The 26,054-nt window shown below is 39.9% G+C and overlaps 1 protein-coding gene across 1 annotated transcript in view; it reads left to right on the forward strand.

Annotated features, from left to right (window-relative positions):
- The window catches only part of scfd1 (sec1 family domain containing 1), a 110,577-nt gene that overhangs the window by 25,756 nt on the left and 58,767 nt on the right, over positions 1 to 26,054 (forward strand). Inside the window, exons 11-14 of the mRNA XM_078407139.1 lie at positions 13,581 to 13,720; positions 16,315 to 16,405; positions 17,465 to 17,538; positions 21,772 to 21,853. Of these exons, the coding sequence (XP_078263265.1) occupies positions 13,581 to 13,720; positions 16,315 to 16,405; positions 17,465 to 17,538; positions 21,772 to 21,853 (387 nt within the window). The remainder of the gene's footprint in view (positions 1 to 13,580; positions 13,721 to 16,314; positions 16,406 to 17,464; positions 17,539 to 21,771; positions 21,854 to 26,054) is intronic.

The raw sequence follows: 26,054 nt of genomic DNA on the forward strand, positions 1-26,054 counted from the left end.
GGTTGGGCAGGCTAGGTCTTTATTCATTCAAATGCAGGAGTCTGAGAGGTGATCTTATGAAGGTGTATAATCTGAGGAGAATAGGTCCTGTGAATGCACAGTCTTTTACCCAGAGTAGGGGAATCACAAACCAGAGGATATAGGTTTAAGGTGAGAGGGGAAAGATTTAATAGGAACCTGAGGGGGGCAACATTGTAGATGTCGGCTTGGGCAGGTTGGGCAGAAGGACCTGTTTCCATGCTGTATGATTCTAAGACTCTGCTTGGTGGTTACAGTTCAAGTTAGCATGTTTAAGTCTGATGGCTGAACTTAGAATGTGCAGTTCCTGTCAGTGCTCAATGTGGAAATTGTGTTGTCTTCCTTTCTCCAGTTCAGTTGAGCTAAGAACAGAATGGGTTCATTATTTTGGTTCTGTTTTTTTCAACATGTTGGGAAAATAAATAATAGATACTTGAAGTTACTACCAGGGATCAGTACAGCCTCTGCAAGGGTCAGCAGAAATGGAGCTGAACAATTGACTTCAAACACTCATTCGAAAAAAATTGATTATTCATCTTGGATTAAGAAATAAATAATTTTTGCGGTCTGTTTTGTTTTAAAATTCTTATTCTGTGAACCATCCATGTGTTTCTTGAAAGCTTAGCTTTTTTTATAAAAAAATATGTTTTATTCAATGAGTGCATTGTGCTTTTGCAGATTCTTATCATTCTTTTAAGCCTTAAGGATATGCAAAAATCCCTTTGAAAATACAAATCTTGGAAACTGCATCCCTTAAGACTAACTGCATCTGCAAAGACTAACATGTCACTTCAGCTTTGAAATGTTGAGATTTGATGTGACTTCCTTTCATAAGCCACTCTTTCCTTTAGGAAATGAACTGAGTAATATTATGTATAATCAGCGACTTAAAAAATGAGTGATTCGATTCTTGTGAGTTTTAAGCAATCTTCATGAACGTTCCCATTTAGATTTTGCGAGAAATCAATAGTTAGCAAAAGGCGTTTCTTAGAAAACATTAAAGGTTGTATTCCTAATTTTTTACTGTGATTTATGCATTGAAAGGTCCAAAATGTTTACGAACTTAACTTCTCAATGCAATGCCTCCACTGGGCTCCATGACAGTAGAAGTTCTCCAGAAATAAAACATTGCTTTATTCTGCCATAAGTTCTTAAACTGAAAAGAGCCACAAGTATTTATAAAATGTTTTGCTGTAATAAAACCTTGAAGATGTTATGATTTTTAGGTGACTTTTCAGCGCAGTACCCAGTCATAATTATTGCTGAATATTTCCCTAGCTCTGAGAAAATACATGGAGACATTTGTGTACCAGCACAAATGAACCATGCATGAATATTGGTCCAAAGCTTATTGATCTTGCTTCACTGATAATTTTCTTCCCCAGCACCCACTCCAATTAGTCTGAAGAAGGATCCTGACCCGAAATGTCACCTGTCTGTGTTCTCCAGGGATGCTGCCTGACCTGCAGAGTTTCTCCAGCACCTTGTGAATTTTTTAATATGCTGGCATTCTTAACTTCTATCATGTTGTGGCCGTTGTCAATGGTTATTTTTACTTGGCTGATTGAGAAGCAGGGTTGGTTCCAGCTCACCTCTGATTCACCAATGGAATGTTGGCCTTCATAACAAGAGGAGTTGAGTATCGGAGCAAAGAGGTCCTTCTACAGTTGTACCGGGCCCTGGTGAGACCGCACCTGGAGTACTGTGTGCAGTTTTGGTCTCCAAATTTGAGGAAGGATATTCTTGCTATGGAGGGCGTGCAGCGTAGGTTCACTAGGTTGATTCCCGGAATGGCGGGACTGTCGTATGTTGAAAGGCTGGAGCGATTGGGCTTGTATACACTGGAATTTAGAAGGATGAGGGGGGATCTTATTGAAACATATAAGATAATTAGGGGATTGGACACATTAGAGGCAGGAAACATGTTCCCAATGTTGGGGGAGTCCAGAACAAGGGGCCACAGTTTAAGAATAAGGGGTAGGCCATTTAGAACGGAGGTGAGGAAGAACTTTTTCAGTCAGAGAGTGGTGAAGGTGTGGAATTCTCTGCCTCAGAAGGCAGTGGAGGCCAGTTCGTTGGATGCTTTCAAGAGAGAGCTGGATAGAGCTCTTAAGGATAGCGGAGTGAGGGGGTATGGGGAGAAGGCAGGAACGGGGTACTGATTGAGAGTGATCAGCCATGATCGCATTGAATGGCGGTGCTGGCTCGAAGGGCTGAATGGCCTACTCCTGCACCTATTGTCTATTGTCTATCGCTGGAGGCCAAATTCACTCAGGCCAGAATCCATCCTGAAGCTTTGGTATTGCATGGTAGCCTTTCAGATACAAAACTGGCACAAGGCACAGTGTTAAATACAACTGTGAGCAGTTAAACACTTTCAAAAATTTTGTGGTTGCATCTGAAGGCTGTAGATTTGTAACTTTTCGCTTGAATAGTGTGGGACTAAATGAAAAAGCATACTCAGATTCAGATTCAGCTTAGTTTATCGTCATATACACCAGGTTGCAATGCCATTAATTGTTTGCATGGAGCTTCTAGAGTACACAGTTTAATATAATAATGATAGACACAACAATAAATACAATAGAATACAGTGCAATGTTACAAGATTAAAATGCAGTCTGAAGTGCAAAAACGGAATAAATCAGAGTTAAGAGTAAGAGTACACAGCAGCACCTCTAGTTATGGGGTGTAGAAGAAATTATTAGTTTGGGAGTGTGCTAGGACGTGGGAAGAAGCTGTTCTTAGATCTGGCCGTCCAAGCTTTCAAGCTTCTGTGTCTTCTCCCAGAAAATTGAAGAGAGAAAAGAAAATGGGTGGAGTGGCAGGCATTCTTGGTGATACTTCCAGCCTTCCTGATTCAACGGACCTTGGAGATGGACTTGGAGGGAAGGAAGTATGGAGCATGTGAAGGACTGAGCTGTGTTCACCACTCTGCATCTATTAAGGTTCAAACGTATCCTCGTGCACATGTCGAATCTTCTCAAGTGCCTAAGAAAGTAAATATACTGATGCTCTTTCTTGATCGCCAGGTCAGTATGAAGAGACCAGATTAGGTTGCTGGTGAATATGGGTGCCTCGGAACGTGAAGCATCGATGATCTCTATAGCAACTCCATTGATGAGGCAGGGTTGTTTTCACCCCTTCTTTCTTCTCGTCGACAACAAACTTCTTTCTTGCAAACATTGAGGGCTTGATTGTTGTTCTGACTCCATGACACAAAGTTCCTGATCACTTTCCTGTTGTTTCAGTATTTAGTTCAGTTGAGTTTATTATTGTTGCAAAGGACAGTGAAAAGCTTTTTTTGTTGCGTGCAGTCAGTCAGCTAAAAGACTATGAATGATTACAATCAAGCCGTCTACAGTGTATAGATACAGGATAAAGGGAACAATGTTTAGTGCAAGGTAAAGTCTGATTAAACATAGTCTGAAGGTTTACAATGAGGTGAATTGGAGTTCAGGCCCACTCTCTTGTATTTTTTGTAAAATTGTAATTTTCTTTCTCCTGTTTCTGTTCATTTGAAGTGGAGGAATTTTTTTTTATGGTTGATCTTCGCTTGCTGAAGATCTAGAATAATGGTTTATATCGTTTGCACAGACCGCTTATAGTGCAATGTGGCAATTGTTGAGGTGATCTTAATCAATGAGGTGGTGCTTTATTATCTGCAAATAATGACACACAATTTAAAAACGATGGATGATTTAAATGCCATGAAGATTATATTTAAATCAAAACTATTTTGAATTGGAGGCATAGGTAGGATTCTATTGTGATTGAAGCTGTAAAATTTGTAGGACAGCTATTTGTCATGTAGTACAGAGTGGCATGGTGGCGCAGCAGAGTTGTGGCCTTACAGCGCCAGAAACACGGGTTCGATCCTGACTGGGTGCTGTCTGTACGGAGTTTGTACATTCCCCCTGTGACCACATGGGTTCTCTCTGGGTGCTCCGGTTTCCTCCCACTCTCTAAAGATGTACAGGTTTGTAAGTTAAATGGCTTTGTTAAAATTGTAAATTGTCCCGAGTGTGTCGGATAGTGCTGGTCTATGGTGATCAGCATGAACTCGATGGGCTAAATGGCCTGCATCTCAAAAGTCTAAAGTACAATTTAGATTTGGCAGATAAAATTTTCTCGAGTGCACTGATTGTCAGCTAAGACTGTGTTAACTCGCAGTTAAATACAAAAATGTGACTTTTTTTTTCATTGGGCCATAATGATAGCAGAGTCAGGGGGTATGGGGAGAAGGCCGTAACGGGGTATTGATTGAGAATGATCAGCCATGCTCACAATGAATGGCGTGCTGGCTCGAAGGGCTGAATGGCCTACTCCTGCACCTATTGTCTATAATGGGTGAGAACTAATTTTTGTCTTCAAGGTGTTTCTCTGGCTGCATTAATGTGGCAGTGTAAGATTTCTTTTTTATTTTAGTCACGAAGATTAATACTTCATTTTATTTTTAAAGTCCTCAATGAGCTTGCTAGATTCACTTTAAAAATATCAGCTAAATTATCCAAAATGTTTGAAAGGACAGCGCAAAACTGTTTATAGAGTTAAATATTCCACCATTTGAGATGTGGCTGAGAATGAATTTGGTGAGTGGCAGCTATGAAGTTCAGTAGCTTTTTAAAGCTCGGGATGCTGTGAAATATCCATTCAAAAATAAGTCATGGTAAGAAATGAATCTGTTTTTCATCTGTGAAATGAAAATCACATTTGTCACCATATTTTCAACTGGAAACTTAATCATTCTCATAGACAGCTAAAGGAACGTTGTGGTTTGGGCTTAGATGAGAGGTGCATCACTAGCTGAATTGGTCAAGCACTATTCTTAGCACCTCTGACTGGCCATAAATCAATTTATTTTGCTTTTCCTTGGACTTGTGGATTGATTACGTACAACTGTTTGGATAAACAATGGCATCAGATCTGAATTGATGTTATTTTTCAGTTGAGCAATTAGAAATATTTGAACTTAGTAAAAAAGGGTTAGTAAAAGTGATAAATCCCTAAGATGCTTTCACCATGGTGGTTAAGATTAAACAGCATTGCATTGCTAGCAATTTTGTTGTGCACTTTGGGTTTCCAATGGCAACACGTTATTAAACACATATTTCTACATTCCATTACCTACAAAGGAAGGGTTCAGTACCTAAAACCACTGTGGGTTTCAACTCAACACTTACTTTACACTGTTACCAAGAGCTCAAATAACCGTTTGGAATATCTCCAATTCTTTTTTTTTAAGAATATAAATTCATGTTGAGTAATTAAACAAAAATAGCTAAAGATGGCTTCTTGTTGATAAATTCTGAACCTTTCCAATTCTCTAATGTGTGAGGATAATTAAATGAATAATTTTGAAATCAAAGTTCCAAGTCGAATTTTTGACGTCAAATTGATTAGTCTCAAATCAAACTCAACTTAGATCGGAATTTCATATTTTTAGTTTGTGGCCTTGACTGTAAAATTCATTTTGAAAAAACCACTAGGGCCTTCTCCCCAGCCAAGAACATTGGATTTATTGGGTTGGATGCACGTGCTAATTATCTGGTGCCCCTTTGAACAAAATGTAATATTACCATGAAAATAGTGTGCTTTTCTAAGAAATAGATGGTTCTGGTATTGGTCTAAGCTGTGGTGTTGACTGCATATAACAAATGCTCTTTAAATGTTGATTCTTGAGCCAGCCAATTCGAATTTATTATGTAATAGAAAGGAACAGCAGATGCTGCTTTATACCAACCCAAAACATCATCTATTTTCGCCAGAGATGCTGCCCGACCCGTTGAGTTAGTCCAACATTTGCGTTTATCTTCCAATTTATTATAATCGTTACTATATTCCAACAATATTCATCATTGACAGTAATGTACTCTTGAGCTTGAGCAGTCAGCTTTTTGTTTCACCATTTGTTCGACTCATGAATCCTTTTGTACTTTTCATGTTTTGGTGACTTAAATACAGTATCAAGAAACGTTTGGATTTATGAAAAGCTAGAAAACTAGTTTGTTACATAATAAGGTTGCAGACCTTTTATTTTCATTCCTTCAACTGAAGTACAAGCTAGTCAAAAACGGGTTGATTCATTCTTACTGCAAAACTATCCTTTTACCAATCTACGTCACAAAAAAATTAAACATTTTTACCTTCCCTCTCCACAATTAGCATATATATTTTGTTTCTGTATTATCACCAAAGTGTATAAAATCATGAGAGGAATAGATAGGGTGAATGAACAAAGTCTTTTACCCAGGGTAGGGGAATCAAAAACAAGAGGACGTGTTTAAGCTGAACCTGACCTGCACATAAAAGGTAGGTATCTGGAATGAGCTGCCAGAGGAGGTAGTTAAGGCCGATGCTATAACAACATTTAAAAGACACGGATCGGTACATGGATAGGAAAGGTTTGGAGGGATATGGGCTAAACGTGGGTAGATGGGACTAGTGTAGATGGGGCATCTTGGTTGGCATGAATGAGTTGGGCCAAAGGGGCTGTTTCCGTATGACTCTGACTCTATTTGCTTCCAAAAATTGCTTCATTACCTGTAAAATCTCGAGGGCTTTCCTTTGCTTTGTTCTGATACCCTAATATTCAATGTGCACTTATTAAGAACTGTGCCCTCTTCACCTAATTACGATATCATTTTTAATTTTCCAGAAGTAAATTATTTAATGTTTCTACAATTGTCGAATAAGGAACGTAAATAGTTCATTCTACTCTGTTTAATAAAGTGAGTGCAATTAAGCGCTTTTTTTTTGGTGTGACAACTAATGGTCACACGATTAAAATTGCAGGTTCAATTATCGGACAGATGTGTTACATTTTCCCTGAATCCCTGAGATGTAAAATGCTCATAAAATGGCATTTATTGTCACGTGTTAAATAATAGAAACATTTGCATGATAAAGAAACAATATCTTAACATAATGTAAAGGGGTCTTTTTGCCATTGCATAACCTAATTATTGAAAGTTATTTGGTTGTAACTGGTTGTGACTTCAGTGAACAATCAACATTTCTGTCTTGTATACTTACTACTTGTGTAGCATTCCATAATCCTCAGGAATTTTGAAAAGTGAGGTATCTCTTCGACCAGACCACAAAAGTCCAACAAAAAATCTGGTCTGGCACATTGTTTATGTACTCAGATAATGTTGCATTCTGGGAGGTCATATTTTAAATGAGATGTAGCTAGGTTTGCTAAATGGGGTGAACATAAATTCCTTGTGTACTTTTCAAACCAGATCAGGGAGTTCGATGTCTCTTATACATCGGCGAGACCAAACGTAGACTGGGCGATCGTTTCGCTAAACACCTTCACTCAGTCCACCTGGACCAACCTGATCTCCCAGTTGCTAAACACTTTAATTCTCCTTCCCATTCCCACATTGACCTTTCTGTCCTAGGTCTGCTCCATTGTCAGACTAAGGCGAAATGCAAATTGGAGGAACAGCATCAGATATTTTGCTTGGGCAGCTTACAGCCCAGTGGTATCAATATTGATTTTTCTAACTTCAAGTAATCCCGGCATTCCCTCTCTCCGTCCCTACCCCACCCACATCGCACCAGCTTCTCATTTTTACCCAACAGCTAACAATGGCCTGTTTCCTTTATCATTGTTACTTTTTTGCATTTCTTTCATTCATTGTTCTTTATCTCTCTCCATCATCTTCTATATCCCTTGTTTCCCTTTCCCCTGACTGGTCTGAAGAAGGGTCTCAACCCAAAACGTCATCCATTCCTTCACTCCAGAGATGCTGCCTGTCCCGCTGAGTTACTCCAACTTTTTGTGTCTATCTTCAGTTTAAACCAGCATCTGCAGTTCCATCCAACACGAGTTCCCTTGGTATTTAGGCCAAAATGTATCCATCAGTCAGTGATATTATCTTAACCTGTCATTTTTGCTAATGGCTGATTCTGGAATATTATTAAGGAGAAATTGGGTTATCTTATTCAATGGCTTTGAATTGCTTTGGGAATGTACATGCAAACCATTTTCCGACATAATCAGAAACTCATACAAATTCCTATTCAAACGCATACAAATGCCTAGGGCATTGCTCTAAGTAAGAAGGGGAAAGTTTAATGGAAATGTGTGGGGCAAGTTTTTTTACACAAAGTGGTGGGGGCCTGGAACACATAGTCAGAGGTGGTGGTGGAAGCAGGTGGCATTGAAGAGGCTTCTGGATGGAAGTGCAGGGCATAGAGTGATATGGATAATGTACAGGCAGATGAGATTGGTTTAACTTGGCATCATGTTTAGCACAAACATTTTGGGCTGAAGGGCCCTGTTCCTGTACTGTACTATTCTGTGTTATGCAGGAAGGCAAAGAAGAAGCCTTTTTTTTAAAGCGTGAACTTAATGATTGTCATAAAGCATTTCTGAATTTCATAGCTATACAATGTTTGTTTGCTACTGTCTGATTATATTTATAGTCTTCATGGTAAACTATTCAAGAAGTTCATCTTGAATTAAAGAAATAAAAGTGAAATGCTTGACTGGAATTATTGAAGTAGTAAATGGAAAAATGATAGCCATTAGTTCTAGGATTCATAATATTTTGAAACCATTTAGCTTGCCAAGGTTAATAATATTTTCCCTTTTTGAAGACATTGTGTTTTGAGTTTTAGGTTTTGTAACTTTCCAAAATCAACTTTTGTTTTCTGTTACAACTAATAAAAATAAAATTTGAACTCAACGCTGAAGATTAATTGACAGTTCCCACTGATCTGAACATTGCAATTTGTCATTTTAGTAAATTGATACAAATGTTCCACTGCATTCTGCAAATTCATATAATTTGGAAAATTTGCAGATATGATTTTGCAAGGCAAGATTAGCCTTGCCTTGAATGTGGCCAACCTATTTTCTTCTGTCATCTGTGAAAAACTTTGTGCCAAAGTTAACAATAATGTTTGTCTTATAAGTTGTGTTTTGAATGCAAACAGAATAAATATACTTATTTGATTGTGTTGGTGCTAAGGAGATTTTGCAGTTGTACATCTGGAATCAGCCTTCAGAATTTTACACCATTTTGAATCCTACCCTTTAAAAGATTTATGGACTGTTTGGTTTCAGCGTTACTTACCCTTTCACTTGTGAGTTATGGTATGGAACAATATTGACAGTTAAATATTGAAGTTTAGTTCATGTGTGTTCAAAGGCTGGCACCGCATTCTTAAGCCAGTTGTTACATGTACATTTGGTTGAGGCTTAGACGGACCGTTTTCGTCTTGATTTTGGCTTTGCATCCACTACAGGCTAATTATTCGTTGGTTGCCTTATAATTTGTTCTTGATATCTGGGCAGCATGGCAAAGGCACATTTACTCTTAATCCCAAGTTGTCTTGCAAAATTAATGAAAGATCTTCCACGGTTGTTTTTGCAGTTACTTTAGGCCACTTCAGGTTTATTCACACTAAATATATTTTTTTCTGATGCCAGACCACTAATTACCACGTTTATTGAATGCAAATTCAGATTCTCCCATGTTATAATGTGGATTTTTAATCTCAGATTGATATAAGTGATGTAAATGAATTGCTTGCAATAAAATGGATCAATGTGATCATCTGCAATAAATAAAACCTCATTGAAACAAAAATGGCAAATTTGGTTGGGGAAACCTTTGGTTGGAGGGCGGCACTGTGGTGCAGCAGTAGAGTTGCTGCCTTACAGTACTAGAGACCGGGTTTGAACCTGACTACGGATGCTGTCTGTATGGAGTTTGTTTGTTCTCCTTGTGATTGAGTGGGTTTTCTGTGGGTGCTCCGGGTTCCTCCCACATTCCAAAGATGTGCAGGTTTGTCGGTTAATTGGCTTTTGTATATTGTCCCTATTGTGGAGGATAGAACTAGTGTACGGATGATTACTGGTTGATGAGGACTCGGTGGGCCGAAGGCCCTGTTTCCATGCTCGAAACAAATTAATTTTCGGCAATAACGGTTTGTTCAATGTTCAATAGTTCTTTATTGTCACGCATGCACTGCATTGTGAAATTCTTGCACCCATCACCACATTTTGCCACCATTTACAAAAGAAAAGAAAAAGTCCATAGTCAAAGTAGCAATGTCCGTCTCATTCAAAGTACCAATTCAAACACTTGGTGGGGGAACAGGAAGATTTGCAATGGAGCTGCGAGGAGATTTGCACAGAGTCTAGGACATCAGGGAACATTGTTTTGCCACAGTAAAAGTGTGGAGGTATTGCACTATGAACTGATTGCATCAGAGAGAAAAATAAGTCATCTCTTCCCAGGCTTAATGGAGAACTGCTACAAGATCCACAAAAATGATTCCTTTTTTATCATGTGTACCAAGGTACGGTGAAATACCTTTTTTGCATACAGCTCAGCAAGACTATTCCCATACATGAGCACAATCCCCCCTGTTAGTACAGAATGTACAGCACAGCCCACTGAGTCTATATGCAAGAGGTGCCATTTTACAGTCCCAGCCTGTTGCACCGTCTCGTTGCCTGGCCAGCCTTTGTTCCCCGGGGAGCACCTCTCTCAGCCGACCTCGAGGGCGCGGAAGGTAAGACCCCCCTGGTTCATCTTCTTGTTCAGCATCTGCCGCAGTCGCTGTCTCTCTCCACCCTCCTTTCCGATTCTCGGTTTTCAGGGGCGAACAGGGGCCGGGTTTGGCAGCCTTCCCTCTCCAGGCAGGTTCTCGGTTCGGTGGCTTGTGGTTGGAATACAGCAGCGGCTCACTCAACAGTATGCCAATATTTTGGTACAGCACTTCATTGGAAAGTTGAGGTAAATTTAACAGACATAAACTCCAGAATCTTTATCAGGGTAAAGCAATTTTCGTATAATTAGTCTGAGTATTGCCTCCAGCGCTTTCAAGGTCGACTGCAGGAGGCACGCGCGAGACACAAAGATGGCTGGGTGAGGAGAGGGACGCTGGTTCGCGGAAAGTTCTCCAGTACATCGAGCGCAAGGGCCACCCAGACTTTGAACTTTGAATAATGGCGTCAAAACATGGCGACATCAGCATGTGTAATATATGCATTCAGAATTTTGCTGTGCAGGTGCATATGCGACAAATAAAACACCATTGAACCATTGGATTTAAATCCTAATTCAAAGATGAAGCAAATCTTTGAGTTGTTTATTCCGTCAATTCACATGGCATATCACTGACTGGTTAGTCAAACGTTATTGGCAGCACTCCACCTAGAATGTGTTTTTCAAGCTTTGTCATCTCATCCAAGTCCACATGCCTGCCCTGTCCACAGTGATTGAAGTTCCTCTGAGATTTGAGAGCTATATGTATGCCTGCAACTGACTTCATCTGTTGAGAGAAATCTAAATTGATGGATTCTTATGAGCCATGAAATTTGAATCTTTTTTTGTAACAAGCAATACATTACTCCTCAACAATCTGCTCGGCAGCAATGCAATTCAAAATAGAAAGCACTTTAATTTAGTTTAGAAATACAGTGCGGAAACAGGCCCTTTGGCCCACCGAGTCTGCACCGACCAGCGATCCCTGCGCATTAACACTATCCTACTACTGTAGACTCTCCCTCAGTTTTAAATAGAAATAATTTGGCCATTGCCCTCATGAATGTGTTTTTTTAATATTCTAAAGCAATTAACTAATGTCGGGGTATAGATCCGCAGATGTTCAGTGATATATTTGCCATTAAGGTGCAGTCACCAGCCTAATTGTCTCAGAGGAATATCATAATTTGCTGCTGAGCAAACATGTAGTCCAAGAGCAAGAGTACAACATGCTAGATAAGGAGCAAATCTCTCCTCACTAGCCCAGTATCCTAATTGGTAACCTAACCAAGGCCAGTAAACTCCTCATAACCAGAGTGGGCTAATATAATAATGCAATGTACTTGCTCACTAGGCTGACGGTTTTAAGTTTCCAAATCTCATTTAAAATCTTACTTGCAACAAGTCAGGTACATTTTCTTGATTACAGTTTAATAACTGCGAAAAAATTAATACTTACATTTTGGAAAAAACCAATAACCCCCACAATTAAAATGTGGATTACGGAAATGACAGAGACCCTGCATTTGGAAAAAATAAGATTTGCCTTAATTGACAAACCTGATTTATTTTTTAAAATATGGTCTCCATTTATTGAATTTTTAGAAAAGTAAATGGGTTTGACACAGGGCTAAAATAAAAATTTTAAATTAAAAGTTGAAACTTGAGTTTAGGGTTGGATGTACAACTGTGGTTATTGTCTCCCGGATCTACCCCCTTTAATTTTTACAGTTATACCCTTTTTTTTCTTCTTTTTTTAAAAATTATTCTCTCTTCCCAATAGTTTATTTTATTTTTTTTCCTTTCTTCTTTATTATTTTTTATTTTCTCTCTTTAAAAATTTAAAAATTGAAGCTATGTAAGAACTTTGTAACAAATTTGTCTTTTATTTCTATTTGTACATATGCTTTTCAAAAATAAAATAATTTTTTTTTTTAAATCTTACTTGCACAGCAGTAGATTTGCTGCCTTACAGCACTAGAGGGCCAGGTTTGATTCTGACTACAGGTGCTGTCTGTCCAGTGTACTTTCTCCCTGTAACCTTGTGGGTTTTCTCCAGGTGCTCCGGCCTCCTCCCACATCCCAAAGGTGTGCAGGTTAATTGACCTGTAAAATTGTCCCTAACGTGCAGGAGAGAACTAGTATACAGGTGATTGTGGCCGGCATAAACACAGTGGGCCAAAGAGCCTGTTTCCATTCTATCTCTAAACTAAACTGCAGGTGGGTTTTCTCCGCGTGCTCCGGTTTCTTCCCACACTCCACAGATGTATAGGTTTGTAGGTTAATTGGCTTTTGTAAATTGTCCCTAGTGTGTAGGATAGTACCAGTGTACAGGGTGATCGCTGGTCATTGTGGCCTGTTTCCGTGAGGTATCTCTAAAGTCTATTTTGGTCAAACATAATTTACCTTTCACAAAACAAGACTAATTATCTTAAAGAAAAATGTCAGTGTTGTGCTCTAATGTTGTTAGTAAAATTCTTCCAAGTTTTCCTTGTGATAGATGCTAAGTTAACTGCATTGTAGTTTCCTACTAATTCAAGTTTGGAATGAAGGAATTGCAATTGCTTTTTCCCTTCTGATGGAAAGTCTGATGTTTTATCTTGAATTTTCTTAGCAACGGAGCCTCGCTTTAATACAAAATGTGATGTATCTTAATCACTCTTCCCTAATAAAATGGCAGTAGTTTTAGTTTTAGAGATACAGCAGAGAAAGAGGCCCTTTGGCCCACCGGATCTGCACCAACCAGCGATCCCCATACACTAGCACTATCCTACACACTAGGGACAATTTACAATTCTTGCTGATGCCATTTAACCTACAAGCCTGTACGTCTTTGGAGTGTGGGAGGAAACTGGGCACCAGGAGAAAACCCACGCGGTCACATGGAGAATGTACAAACTCCGTCTGGACAGCACCTGTAGTCAGGGTCTCTGGCGTTGTAAGGTAGCAAGTCTACCACTGTGTCACCCCAAAACGTGCTAAATTATTCAAGACAATGAATAAGAAATGTTATCAACATATGTATCATAAATGTATACATTGTCTTTGCAGGATTTCCATTTGAATAGAGTGAACTTGGAAGAAACTCCAGGAATAGAGAATTCTTCTGCGGGTGCAAGACCAAAGAAAAAAACTAAAAAAACCTATGACCTAACAGCTGCTGATAATTTTTGGCAAAGACACAAAGGCAGGTAATGCATTTCAGGATTGTATTTTATTAGTTATTTCTGCAAGAGATGTTTGCATTGTAATGCACATTATGCATAATTTATGTACAGTGTGATGAGTGTATAAAGACATTCATAATTGCAGTACTGTACCATTGCTCATTGTCATTTTAGAGCTTTCTGTTTAGAGATACAGCATGGAAACATGCCCTTTGCCCCACCAAGTCCGTGATACCAGCAAACACCCCGTACAGTAGCACTATCCTGAACACTAGGAACAATTTACAGAAGCCAATTAACCTACACACCTGTACATCTTTGGAGTGTGGGAGGAAACTGGAGCACCCGGAGAAAACCCACACGGCCACAGGGAGAACCTACAAATATCTTACAGACAGCGGCCATAGTCAGGATCAAACCCGAGTCTCTGGTGTTGTAAGGCAGGAATTCATTTGCGATGTCACTGTGTCACCCCAAGTTGGTATTATTATAACATATCTATTTTATTTTTTAATTTGTAATATTGTGCATAACATTTTGAGGTAAAGTGTTTCTGTGCTTGAATAATTCATTCAAATAATACACCGGAATTTGAATCTCACAATTATGCTAATTACCCTGTGAAAACAGTAAATAAAAAGAATGGTGTTTAATTGTTTTATGTTAATTTATAATCTGTTACAAATTTGAAATTTGGCAATATGTGCTGAGATGTATACTCGAAACAATATAATAAACGGAAAAAAGAGAAATATATAGACACACACATATATAAAAGCAAACAAACAAATAATAGTGCAAAAAGACAAAATCAATGCCCACGTCTTGTAGTTCAGAGCTTATTTGGAGGTTGTAGTGTTTAATAGCCTGATGGCTGCAGGGAAGAAGCCGTTCCTGAACCTGGACGTTACCGTTTTTAGGCACCTATATCTTCTCAATGGCAGGGGTGAATTGAAAGTGTGGCCAGGGTGGTGTGGGTCTCTGATGATGCTGGCTGCCTTTTAGAGGCAGCAACTCCTGTACATCGGTTCGATGGTGGGGACATTCTTCTAACCTAGGGCAAGGCCAACTTTGATGGTATTGGACAGGAAATTGCTATAGTTGATTGGAGTAGGTTGTTTGCGGGCTAAGGGATGTCCAGAAAGTGGGATGCTTTTAAATGATGGTAATGAGAATTCAATGCATGCATGTTCTTGTTAAAGTGAAAGGCCAGGCAGCTGGGAGTAAGAAACCCTGGATGATGAGAGAAAATGAGACTATGGTCAAGAAAATAGAGGCATGGGCCAGGTATAGGCAGCTGGGTTCAAAGTGTATCCCTGGAGGAGTTTAGGGGACTGAGGAGCATACTTAACAAGGAAAGCAGGAGAGCAAAAAGGGGACAGGGAATAGCTCTGGCAGATAAAATTGAACAGGATCCAAAGAGATGTTATGTACATTAAGGGAAAGAGGGTAACGAGAGGGAGAAAATCAGGCCCCTCAGAAACCAAAGTGGTCATCTATATGACGAGCCATGGGAGACGGGCAAGGTCCTGAGAGGGGCAAAATTTCCACTCAGGGTGGTGGTGTATATTGAACAACCTGCAGAGGAGGTATTATAACAGCATTTAGAGGATACTTGGACACGTATCGCAGCAGGATCGATTGTGCAGCTGGGCTGAGGAATGGTTGATGGAATTTAATACTGAGAAATGTGAGGTGTATTTTGGGAAGACTAGCTAGGGCAGGGCCTACACTGAGTGGTAGGACTCTGGAGAGTATTGGAGAGCAGGGGGATCTCAGAGTGCAGGTACATAGTTTGTTGAAAGTGGCACCACAGGTAGATAGGGTGGTCAAAAAGGCATTTGGCACATTGGCCTTAATCAGTCAGAGTAATGAGTAAAAAATGTTGGGAGGTCATGTTGCAGTTACATAAGATGTTGGTGAGGCCGCATTTAGAGTATTTTGTTTAGTTCTGGGAAAAATGGTGCCAAGCTGGAAAGGGTGCAGAGAAGATTTACTAGGAAATTACCAGGACTTGAGGGCCTGAACAACAGGGACAGGTTGAGCAGGCTTGCACACTTCCTTGGAGCACAGGAGGATGAGGGGTGATCTTATAGAGGTGGAAAAAAATTATGAGGACTAGATATGGTAGACACACAGTCTCTCACCCAGAGCTGGGGAATCGAAAACCAGAGGGCCTGTTTCTGTGCTCTATGACTCTGACTCTATTAACACCCGGAGGAGCACAGACCATCTGTCTAATTTCTCACCAAATAAGTTAATATCTGCCCTAAAACCATTTCGTTTTACTTTCTCTCTGGTGCCAGTTGGAACACATCAAGTGCTTTGTAAATGTAGAGAGGTTTCCAGTACCACTCTTTCGGGCAATTCGTTCAGACATCCACCACCCTCTTGGTTATTGTCCTAGCTACTTGGTCTTTGGTAGCGTTAGGAATACTCCTAAGGTTTGCTGTGTTTCTGTGAATCATTTAATATTTCTATCTTTTGGCAAGCAAATATGTTCACATTTTGGGGAAGATTGAAATTGCTTATTCATCAACATGCTTTGCATTTTGAATTGTGATCTTGTTTATCTAACACATTTTATTGACTGTGAAACTTGACCTTTTCTTATGCAGTCCCTTTCCAGAGGTAGCTGAATCAGTCCAGCAAGAACTAGATTCTTACAGGGCACAAGAGGATGAAGTCAAACACTTAAAGAGCATCATGGTAAGGAATGAAACAATAATGTGACCAGATCAGTTAATATAAAAACAAATAAAATTATCTGCACGGCATTCAAAGCCAGCTAAGTGCACAGCATTCAAAGCTATAATAGGAGAACTGAAGGCCAAATTTCAAAACACAGAACCATTGATGTGTAGGAAGGAACTGCAGATGTTGGTTTAAACCATAGATGGACGTAAAATGCTGGAGTAGTTCAGTGGGATTGACAGCATCTCTGGATAGAAGGAATGGGTGACGTTTCAGGTCGAGACCCTTCTTCAGACTGAGACACTCAGTCTGAAAAAGGGTCTCGACCTGAAACGTCACCCATTCCTATCAGGAGATGGTGCCTATCTACAGATCCATTGATGTGGAATAACTGAGAAAACCTATGTAAGGTATAGGTTAAGCAATTAATTATTACAACTTTAACGTAATTAAAGAAGGATATGCGCGTTTAATTTAGTTACAGCGTGGAAACAGGCCCTTCGGCCCACTGAGTCCCAAGGCATGGGAAAATGGGAATGGTATGATAAAAATAGTAACAAAACTAAAATTGAGATAAAATGGTGTGAGTCACTTCTCTTTATCAAGACATTCTACAATCTGCCAATCGTGTAACGGAAATGAAATTCGAACTATGGACGATGAAATGGAAAAATATATCGAAAAGGAAATGGCAATGGAAAGTCCTCCTATGTAAAAAGTAAAATTAAAGCTTGGGTAACTGTTGAGAGGCGATTGACTATATGTCAATTAATTCAGTCAACCATCATCTGATGTCAGTGAATTGTTAAGTTTAAGATAAAAGATGAGGGTTGGCAACAGCAAGTTTGGATTTTACTTTCCTTTCGAAAAATAGCTAAAATTCAGTTATTTGTTCCATGTTCTAAAATCTATGATTTTTTTACAAATCTAATTTTCATGGTTGCACGTCAGCAACTGCAAGTGTCATTTCCTGAGCTCCAGTCTCCATTCAGGGTCCAAGTTCATACTGTGCTGCATTAGATGTAACTTCCGGATTCAGTACTGAGCATGCCTGTGATTTCTCTTCTTCCACAGGGTCTGGAGGGAGAGGATGATGGTGCTATTAGCATGCTTTCTGATAACACTGCCAAGCTGACATCTGCAGTAAGGTGGGCATTAACTTGAAAGGGCGTTACATTCACAAGTATCTATTTTGCAAAGTTAGTACATGCAAGCAAGTCTATGGTATGGAGGTTATATATATTACTGATTGTGATTAACTTGGCTTCATAGTTGCAGTGCTTAAGATACAAGAAATATAGTGGAATATTGTGCAAGAATACATTGTGTTCTGGACACGCAAGCTAAAGCTTCTCTATTGATTGATTTCGTTTGCTCCAAAAGAAACAATAGGCATCATGATTTTTGACCAGATTACAACATGTTTTCCTCGAACTCTATGCCTCTCATTTTCTTAAATGGCCAATATTGAATTACTGCCCTGCTGTTTCCTATGGACATTCATATTCCAAAACAGACAACGGAGGGATGAAGATCCAAATAGGGATTACTAGATTGGCAGGAAATTCGCTATTCGGCAAAACAATATTTTTATCTGGAATTATAACATTTCAAAATTTAATGTTCTCATACTCCCCACTGTGTCAAGTTTGTTCCCTCTGAGTTTGCATGGCTGCTTCTGAATTGCTGTTCACCCTGTTCCAAAGCTTCAAAAAGAAAATTTAATTCATTTGGCTAGTTCTGTCCGTGAAATACCAGCACTTACACAGTCATTGCGACCCGCAAATATCAGCAAACATGGGGTTTCTGTAAGACCTATACTTGCTGGCTGAGTTCTACAGGCAGTGTCCCACTGTGCTACAGATTTGAATTCCTGATGGGGTTCAATGGTGAAACACAGACCCGCTGCATTTGCCAGCCATTGCATTGGTGAATCTTTCCTGTGAATGTGCATTAAGTCTGTGACCCCAGTGATTTCAATCAAGCAAAATGGCTGTGACAAAGTAGTGTAGGAAAAAGCCGATTTACATTTTTCTCATGTAATTAAGTTGGCTTGAATGTTTTTTAATTTGTTAGTTTAGTTTAAGGATGCAGCATGGATACAGGCCCTTTGACTAATTCCATGCCGACCAGCAAAGGTTTTTAATTCTGTCAATGTATATTTTTGAATTTTTAAATATTTTTATTGCTTTTATACTTAATTTAATTTTTAATGGTGTTTGAATGCTTCTCAATGTCCAGGAACATTTGGAAACATTCAAAGTCTCTGACATCTTTGAGAGCTTCCAAAGTTGGTGATAGGACTTTGATAGCTGTCAGTGCTTCAGCCATTTTCTGGCTGTGATTTATTCTGGCCCACCCATGGCACTGTGGAAAGCACTGCTTGTAAACCCCCATTATGCGTATAACCAACCATTTTATTTGTTCCATCCTTACCTGTCAGCGAGCCAACAAGATCCAGAAAAATAATCTCAAACATTTTGTATTTGTCAGCAGCTAGTGTGGTAACTCACCTTTGGCAGCAAGATTGGGCCCAATATCAAATTCACCAATAAATAACGAGACCCAGGGTTCTATTGTGCATGGCAAGAAATAATGTTCTACAAGTTATGGAACAGAGTTCAGCAAATTTTCTTCAGAATCAGATCAGTAAATTTAAATTTTGCACAAATGTGGGTGCCATTTCACCTGCATCATTGCAATGAACAATGAAACAAAATGTGGAAACATTGATACCTGCGCTTATAAACATAGCACAAAAAGTAAGGAAATTTGTGTTTGGTAGATTTATTTCTTTGTTGTAACAATGCTTCTTGGCAATAAATCTTATACCGTTGGAAAGCCTGTTTATTTCCCTTTTAAATGGTGCCACATTTGTAAGGAACATGCATTTGTGGGATGAGCAGCAGAGCTGAGAATGTGGGTTGCGCCCATGAAAAATCTGCCAAATCTTCTCTGCCAATGCCAAACAGCTTATTCTGCCATTGACTCTTGTTCGGTGTTGTTTGGTGGATTGGATGATTGAAGTTTGAAGAAACATATTGGCAATTTAACAATTTATTCATTTAATAAACAGGAGCCTCAGTAGCGTGTGGAAGAACCATACACAGCCACAACAGCCTGGCACCTCCTCCTCATGCTGGTCACCAGCCTGGTCACACACTGTTGTGGGATGGCATCCCATTCCTCAACCAGCATTTGTCGCAAGTCAGCCAACGTGGTTGTGTTGGTCACTCTGGCATGAACAGCACGCCCAAGCTGATCCCACAAGTGTTCAATGGGGTTGAGGTCAGGACTGCTGGCAGGCCATTCCATCCTCTCCACTCCCAAATTCTGGAGGTAGTCTCTGAGAAACCCTGCTCTGTGGGGGCGAACTCATCTTGGAGGATAGAGTTCGGTCCCAGACTGTGGAGATATGGGATTGCCACTGGTTGCAGAATCTCATCTCGATATCTCTCTGCATTGAGATTGCCTCCAATGATGAGAAGCCTCGTTTTTCCAGTGAGGGAGATGCCGCCCCACACCATCACACTGCCTCCACCAAAAGATGTTACTCTATCGGTGCAGCAATCAGCATAGCGTTCTCCGCGTCTTCTCCACACTTTGACCCCATGATCCAACTGCCATAGGCAGAATCTGGACTCATCGCTGAACATAACGTTCCTCCACATGTTCAGGTTCCAGTGCACGTGTTGCCGACACCAGCGCAAACGGGCCTGACGGTGAAGGGCAGTCATGGCAGGCCTGGCAGCCCTATGAGACCGGAGATCGGCTGCGTGCAGTCTGTTCCGAATTGTCTGGGCAGAGAGCCGTCGGCCATATCGTCCTGCAAACCTTGACTGCAAATCTATAGAAGACAGCCTACGGTTCCTAAGTGCTGACAGGGTGAGGAAACGGTCTTCTTCGGGTGTCGTCTTCTAGAGACGCCCACTTCGCAGCCTGTCTCTGACATCCACCGTTATATGGAACTTGGCCTTCACTTTGGAGATGGTACTAGGGCTCACTCCAAATAATGCCGCAACTTGGTTTTGCGGAACACCAGCTTGAAGTTGCCCTATCGCACGGGCCCTATCCAGATCAGTCAAACGTGGCATGCCGATTCTTGGAGCAGACACCTACTGACCACTGTAGCAGGGCCCATGCTCACAGATGCTGCCAATCAGGTGCCAATCAGGCACCTGATTGTCAGCACCTGGGGGTACCAGAAGCTCAAAACAAGAGTCAATAGCAACAGCAGAATAAGCTTGGCATTGGCAGAGAAGATTTGGCAAATTTTTCATGGGCGTAACCCATATACTCAGCTCTGCTGCTCATCCCACAAATGCATGTTCCTTACAAATGTGGCACCATTTAAAAGGGAAATAAACAGGCTTTCCAACGGTATAAGATTTATTGCCAAGAAGCATTGTTACAACAAAGAAATAATCTACCAAACACAAATTTCCTTACTTTTTGTGCTATGTTTATAAGCTGTATTCAGGATAAGGAAGCTCCATTAAGTTTGTGTGTGATACTTGGAAGATGCAGTGAATTTGGAAAAAATATAGAACACAATCGCATAGAGCTGTAGGAAAGAACTGCAGATGCTGGTTTAAATCAAAGGTAGACACAAAATGCTGGAGTAACTCAGCAGGACAGGCAGCATCTCTGGAGAGAAGGAATGGGTGACCTTTCGGGTCGAGATCTGAGTTACTCCAGCATTTTGTGTCTACCTTTGCATTGAGCTATATACAGATTAAACACATGCACATGGCAAACATTGATGTTTTAAATTGATGCACTCTAGCTCTAAGAATGATTGGCACTCACACAATGAGATTGAGATAATAACATTAGCTTTCATGTTTTAGGAAGTCTTAAAAGACGAGCTATTGGCGCCAATGTCTCTGTTCTTCTGTGCATTATAAATACCTTGCAAAAGATTATATAAAATCAATGAGTTTGATAAGGATTCCAAAATAGGATGTGCTTGGAAAAATAGTGGTTCCTAATGTCATAGCCCAAGTTATTTGGTAATTGGTGGTTATCCAAGCAATCATCATTGAATTTGAATGGAAATTTAAATCCTTTAAATAGCAACTTGGATTTATCCATTCCAGTTTTATAATCTACGGGAGAAATCATGCTATAATCCGGAATTTTACTTTTTAGAAATTGTACATTTGCTAATATATATTCTGAATAATTTTTCATTTAGTTAAGTGATCTTTGCCTTTTTCCAAGAAAATCTGCATTTCAAGCTACTGGGAAAAGTAAACTAATTTTATTATTATTCCTTGCTTTGTTCCACGAAAGCAATAGTTATGAACTGCAATGAAGCTATATTTTAGAATACCTAGACTGAGGATCAGCCTTTAATTTTGTCACCTTTTCCATTAAAGTTCTCTCCCTGAACTACTGCAGAAAAAAAGACTTATTGATCTTCATACAAATGTGGCAACAGCTGTCTTAGAGCATATTAAGGTATGATAGTTATTTCAATGTTTAATAATTTTATCAACCAATTCTTGTCCGTATAATGGCATTTTAATTCATTTTTTTACTTGAAATATTGCATATGTCAGTGTATATAACTGTATGGTTACCAGTCTGATCCTGTGAATAGAGTGAATTTTGAATTTAACTGAAAAATAAATAACCTATTTTAATGAGCCAGCACAATAAAATGAGGTTGAAGCATCTATTTGGGACCAGCGTACAGCGAGGTTTATGTGCAACAAATTCATGGTACATCTGTCTTTGGATTGATGGCTGCTGATACTAGGTGCAATAAAAAGAGCTTCTCTTTTGCTGCTGATATTCCCTTAATTCCAAAGGAAATGTAATTGATAAATGATTAGATAATAAAAATGAAGGAATTACTGCATTTCTTGTAAGATCATATGAACATAAGAAATACTAGGAAGAGCCATAGGCTCTGCCATTCAGCATAATCATGACCTTTGTTCTGTATGAGCACCACTTTCCAGAGCCACTCTTCATCCCTTCATTCGCTTAATGTCCACAAATTTATTGATCTCTGTTTCGAATGAACATAATGACTAGGCTTCAACAGCCATCTTGTGTCGAAAATTCCTAAGATTCGCCACATCCTGAATTTAAAAATAAATAAAAAATTCTCGGCCCTAAATTGAAAACAGGCTCTTTCTGACAACTTTATAAATATCTTTTCATTTAATACCGTCTTTAATTTGCCGTATGCCTTTGAATTATTTTAGTTTTCGCATTTATTTTTAGACTTTAGAGAAACAGTGTGGAAATAGGCCCTTTAGCCCACCTAGTCCGTGTGACCAGTGATCACCTCATGTACTAGCACAACCCTACACTTTAAGGCCAATTTACAATTTAATGAAGCCAATTAACCTACAAACCTATATGTCATTTACTGGAATTTAGAAGAATGAGAGGGGAACTTATAGAAACAGATAAATTTCTTAAGGGGTTGGACAGGCTAGATGCAGGAAAAATGTTCCCCATGCCGGGGGAGTCTAGAACCAGGGATCACAGTTTAAGAATAAGGGGTAGGCCATTTAGGACTGAGATGAGGAAAAACTTTTTCAGCCAGAGAGTTGTGAATCTGTTAGAGCACCAGTGGTCAGGATCAATCCCAGGTCTCTGACATAATAAGGCAGCAGCTCTGTGCTACTGTGCCACCCAACAAATATTTGTACACTGAATTATAATGCCTTTTGATGCAAACTATGTAGGTTTTTATGGCTGTTGTCATGATTATCTTTAAGTCAAGAAGAAGCAATTTAATAATTGTGTTTCCATCAACTTCTTGGTCTAACTAAATGACATTTGTCACTTCAGTGTGGCACTATAACAAGGATTCTAAGTACAGGAAAATTCTCAGTTGATATGAGAAACTACTGTAATTTTCTGACTGAGCCATGGTGCAATTCCTTTCAAGTGATGAATCCAGCTGCAGTGTTTGGCGCACAATACTTGTGTCTCACATCATTTGCCAATGTTTCTGTCAAAGGGAATTAAGAAATAAATTGAGTTCGGCTCTTGACAGCTAATTTAACAAAAATGTTTTGGAAATTTTTTTGGAAACCTGGGAGATTTTGAAGTTGTCCTAGTGTACCGAAAACAAAACCTGCAATGTGGAAGTATTGAGCAATGTTCCCATTCTGGAAGAAATTCTGAATGATTAATGCAAAATTGATGGTTTCAAGACTTGCCTTTGAACTGTCAGACCATGATGTAAATTGTTTATCAAAGGAAAAAGAAATTTGACCATGATGAGCATCTAACTCTGTATTAATATCTTCCCTGTGGGATTAATAGTGAAAGGCTATATATCTGTGAAACTATATGTATTTTTTATATGGTATGCAATACTCCCTTTCTAGCTAGGAACATTAGAGCATGGATTTAGGAAGATATTAACTTGGTCGGGTGAAGGATACAAGAGCAGTAATAGATAATTGAAACATACGATTGTTCTCTAATTCTCCTGGAGAGTGTGGCAGATCTAACAAGCAAATCCCTTCATGGTTAACTAGCAAAGTTGAAAATAAACTGGGGTTCCCTTTCATGATTACTGTCCTTTGAACACACAAACCTGCAGCAACTTTGTGTAGATTGGACCTTTGTTAATACTCTGCTGCCCTCTTAGTTCGTGCTCCAAATTAAAACGTGTTGTTTGAGGTACTGAAGAGCAACCATATCTGGCTGATGGAGCTCTTCTGTGCACAAAGAGAGGAAGAAAGCTGCATGTGTATGATAGAAACATAGAAAATAGGTGCAGGAGGAGGCCTTTTGGCCCTGCGAGCCAGCATCGCCATTCATTGTGATCATGGCTGATCATCCACAATCAGTAAGCTGTGCCTGCCTTCTCCCCATATCACTTGATTCCACTAGCCCCCAAAGCTCTATTTAACTCTCTTTTAAATTCATCCAGTGAATTGGCCTCCACTGCCTTCTATGGCAGAGAATTCCACAAATTCACAACTCTCTGGGGTGAAAAAGTTTCTTATCACCTCAGTTTTAAATGGCCTCCCCTTTATTCTTCGACTGTGGCCCCTGGTTCAACATTGGGAACATTTTTACTGCATCTAGCTTGTCCAGTCCTTTTATAATTTTATACATCTATATAAGATTCCCTTTCATCTTTCTAAACTCCAGTGAATACAAGCCCAGTCTTTCCAATCTTTCCTCGTATGACAGTCCTGCGATCCCAGGGATTAACTGCGTGAACCTATGCTGCACAACCTCAATAGCAAGGACGTTCTTCCTCAAATTAGGAGACCAAAACTGCACACAATACTCCAGATGTAGTCTCGGACAGGGCCCTGCAGAAGGGCCTCTTTGCTCCTTTACTCAGATCCTCTCGTTATGAATGAATAAATGAATGAATAAGTTTATTGGCCAAGTATGTGCATGTACAAGGAATATGCCTTGGTGCTCCGCTCACAAATGACAACACAAACATACAGTTAACAATTAAGAATAAAGCATAAACACATCAAACCAATCAGGATATAACATTACGGTCTAAACATGTGGGTGAAAATAAACCAGAGCAAAAAAGAGACGACAGACTTTGGTTAGAGTAGAACTACTACTCGTGGAAAAGAGCTGTTTTATGTCTGGCTGTGGCTGCTTTGACAGTCCGGAGTCGCCTTCCAGAGGGAAGTGCTTCAAAGATTTTGTGGCCAGGGTGAGAGGGGTCAGAGATGATCTTGCCCGCTTGCTTCCTGGCCAACATTCCATTAGCTTTCTTCACTGCCTGCTGTTCCTGCACGCTTTCAGTGACTGGTGTACAAGGACACCCAGGTCTCGTTGTACTTCCCCTTTACCTAATCTGACACCATTGAGATAATAATCTGCCTCCTTGTTTTTGCCACCAAAGTGGACAACCTCACATTTATCTACATAATACTGCATCTACCCACTCACTCAACATGTCCGTCACCCTGCAACCTCCTAACATCCTCTTCGCAGTTCAAACTGCCACCCAGCTTTGTGTCATCTGCAAACTTGTTAGTGTTACTTCTAATTCCATCATCCAAATCATTAATATATATTGTAAATAGTTGCGGCCCCAGCACCGAGCCTTGCAGCACTCCACTCGCCACTGCCTGCCATTCTGAAAAGCACCCGTTTATTTCTACTCTTTGCTTCCAGTCTGCCAACCAATTCTCTATCCATGTCAATACCCTGCCCCCAATACCATGTGCTTTAATTTTGCTCGCCAACCTCCCATGTGGGATCTTATCAAAGGCTTTCTGAAAGTCTAGATACTCTACATCCACTGGCTCTCCATCCATTTTACGTCACATCCTCAAAAAATTCCAGAAGATTAGTCAAGCAGGATTTCCCCTTAATAAATCCATGCTAACTTGGACCAATCCTTTTACTGCTATCCAAATGTGCTGTTATTAACTCTTCAATAATTGACACCAGCATCTTCCCCACCACCGACGTCAGGCTAACTGGACTATAATTCCCTGTTTTCCCTCTCGCTCCTTTCTTGAAAAGTGGGATAACATTAGCTACCCTCCAATCCACAGGAACTGCTCCTGAATCTATTGAGCATTGGAAACTGATCACCAATGCCTCCACGATTTCCAGAGCCACCTCCTTGAGTACCCTGGGATGCAGACCATCAGGCCCTGGGGATTTATCAGCCTTCAGTCCCATCAGTCTACCCAAT

This window comes from Rhinoraja longicauda, chromosome 10, assembly GCF_053455715.1.
Source record: "Rhinoraja longicauda isolate Sanriku21f chromosome 10, sRhiLon1.1, whole genome shotgun sequence".
NCBI lineage: Eukaryota > Metazoa > Chordata > Chondrichthyes > Rajiformes > Arhynchobatidae > Rhinoraja > Rhinoraja longicauda.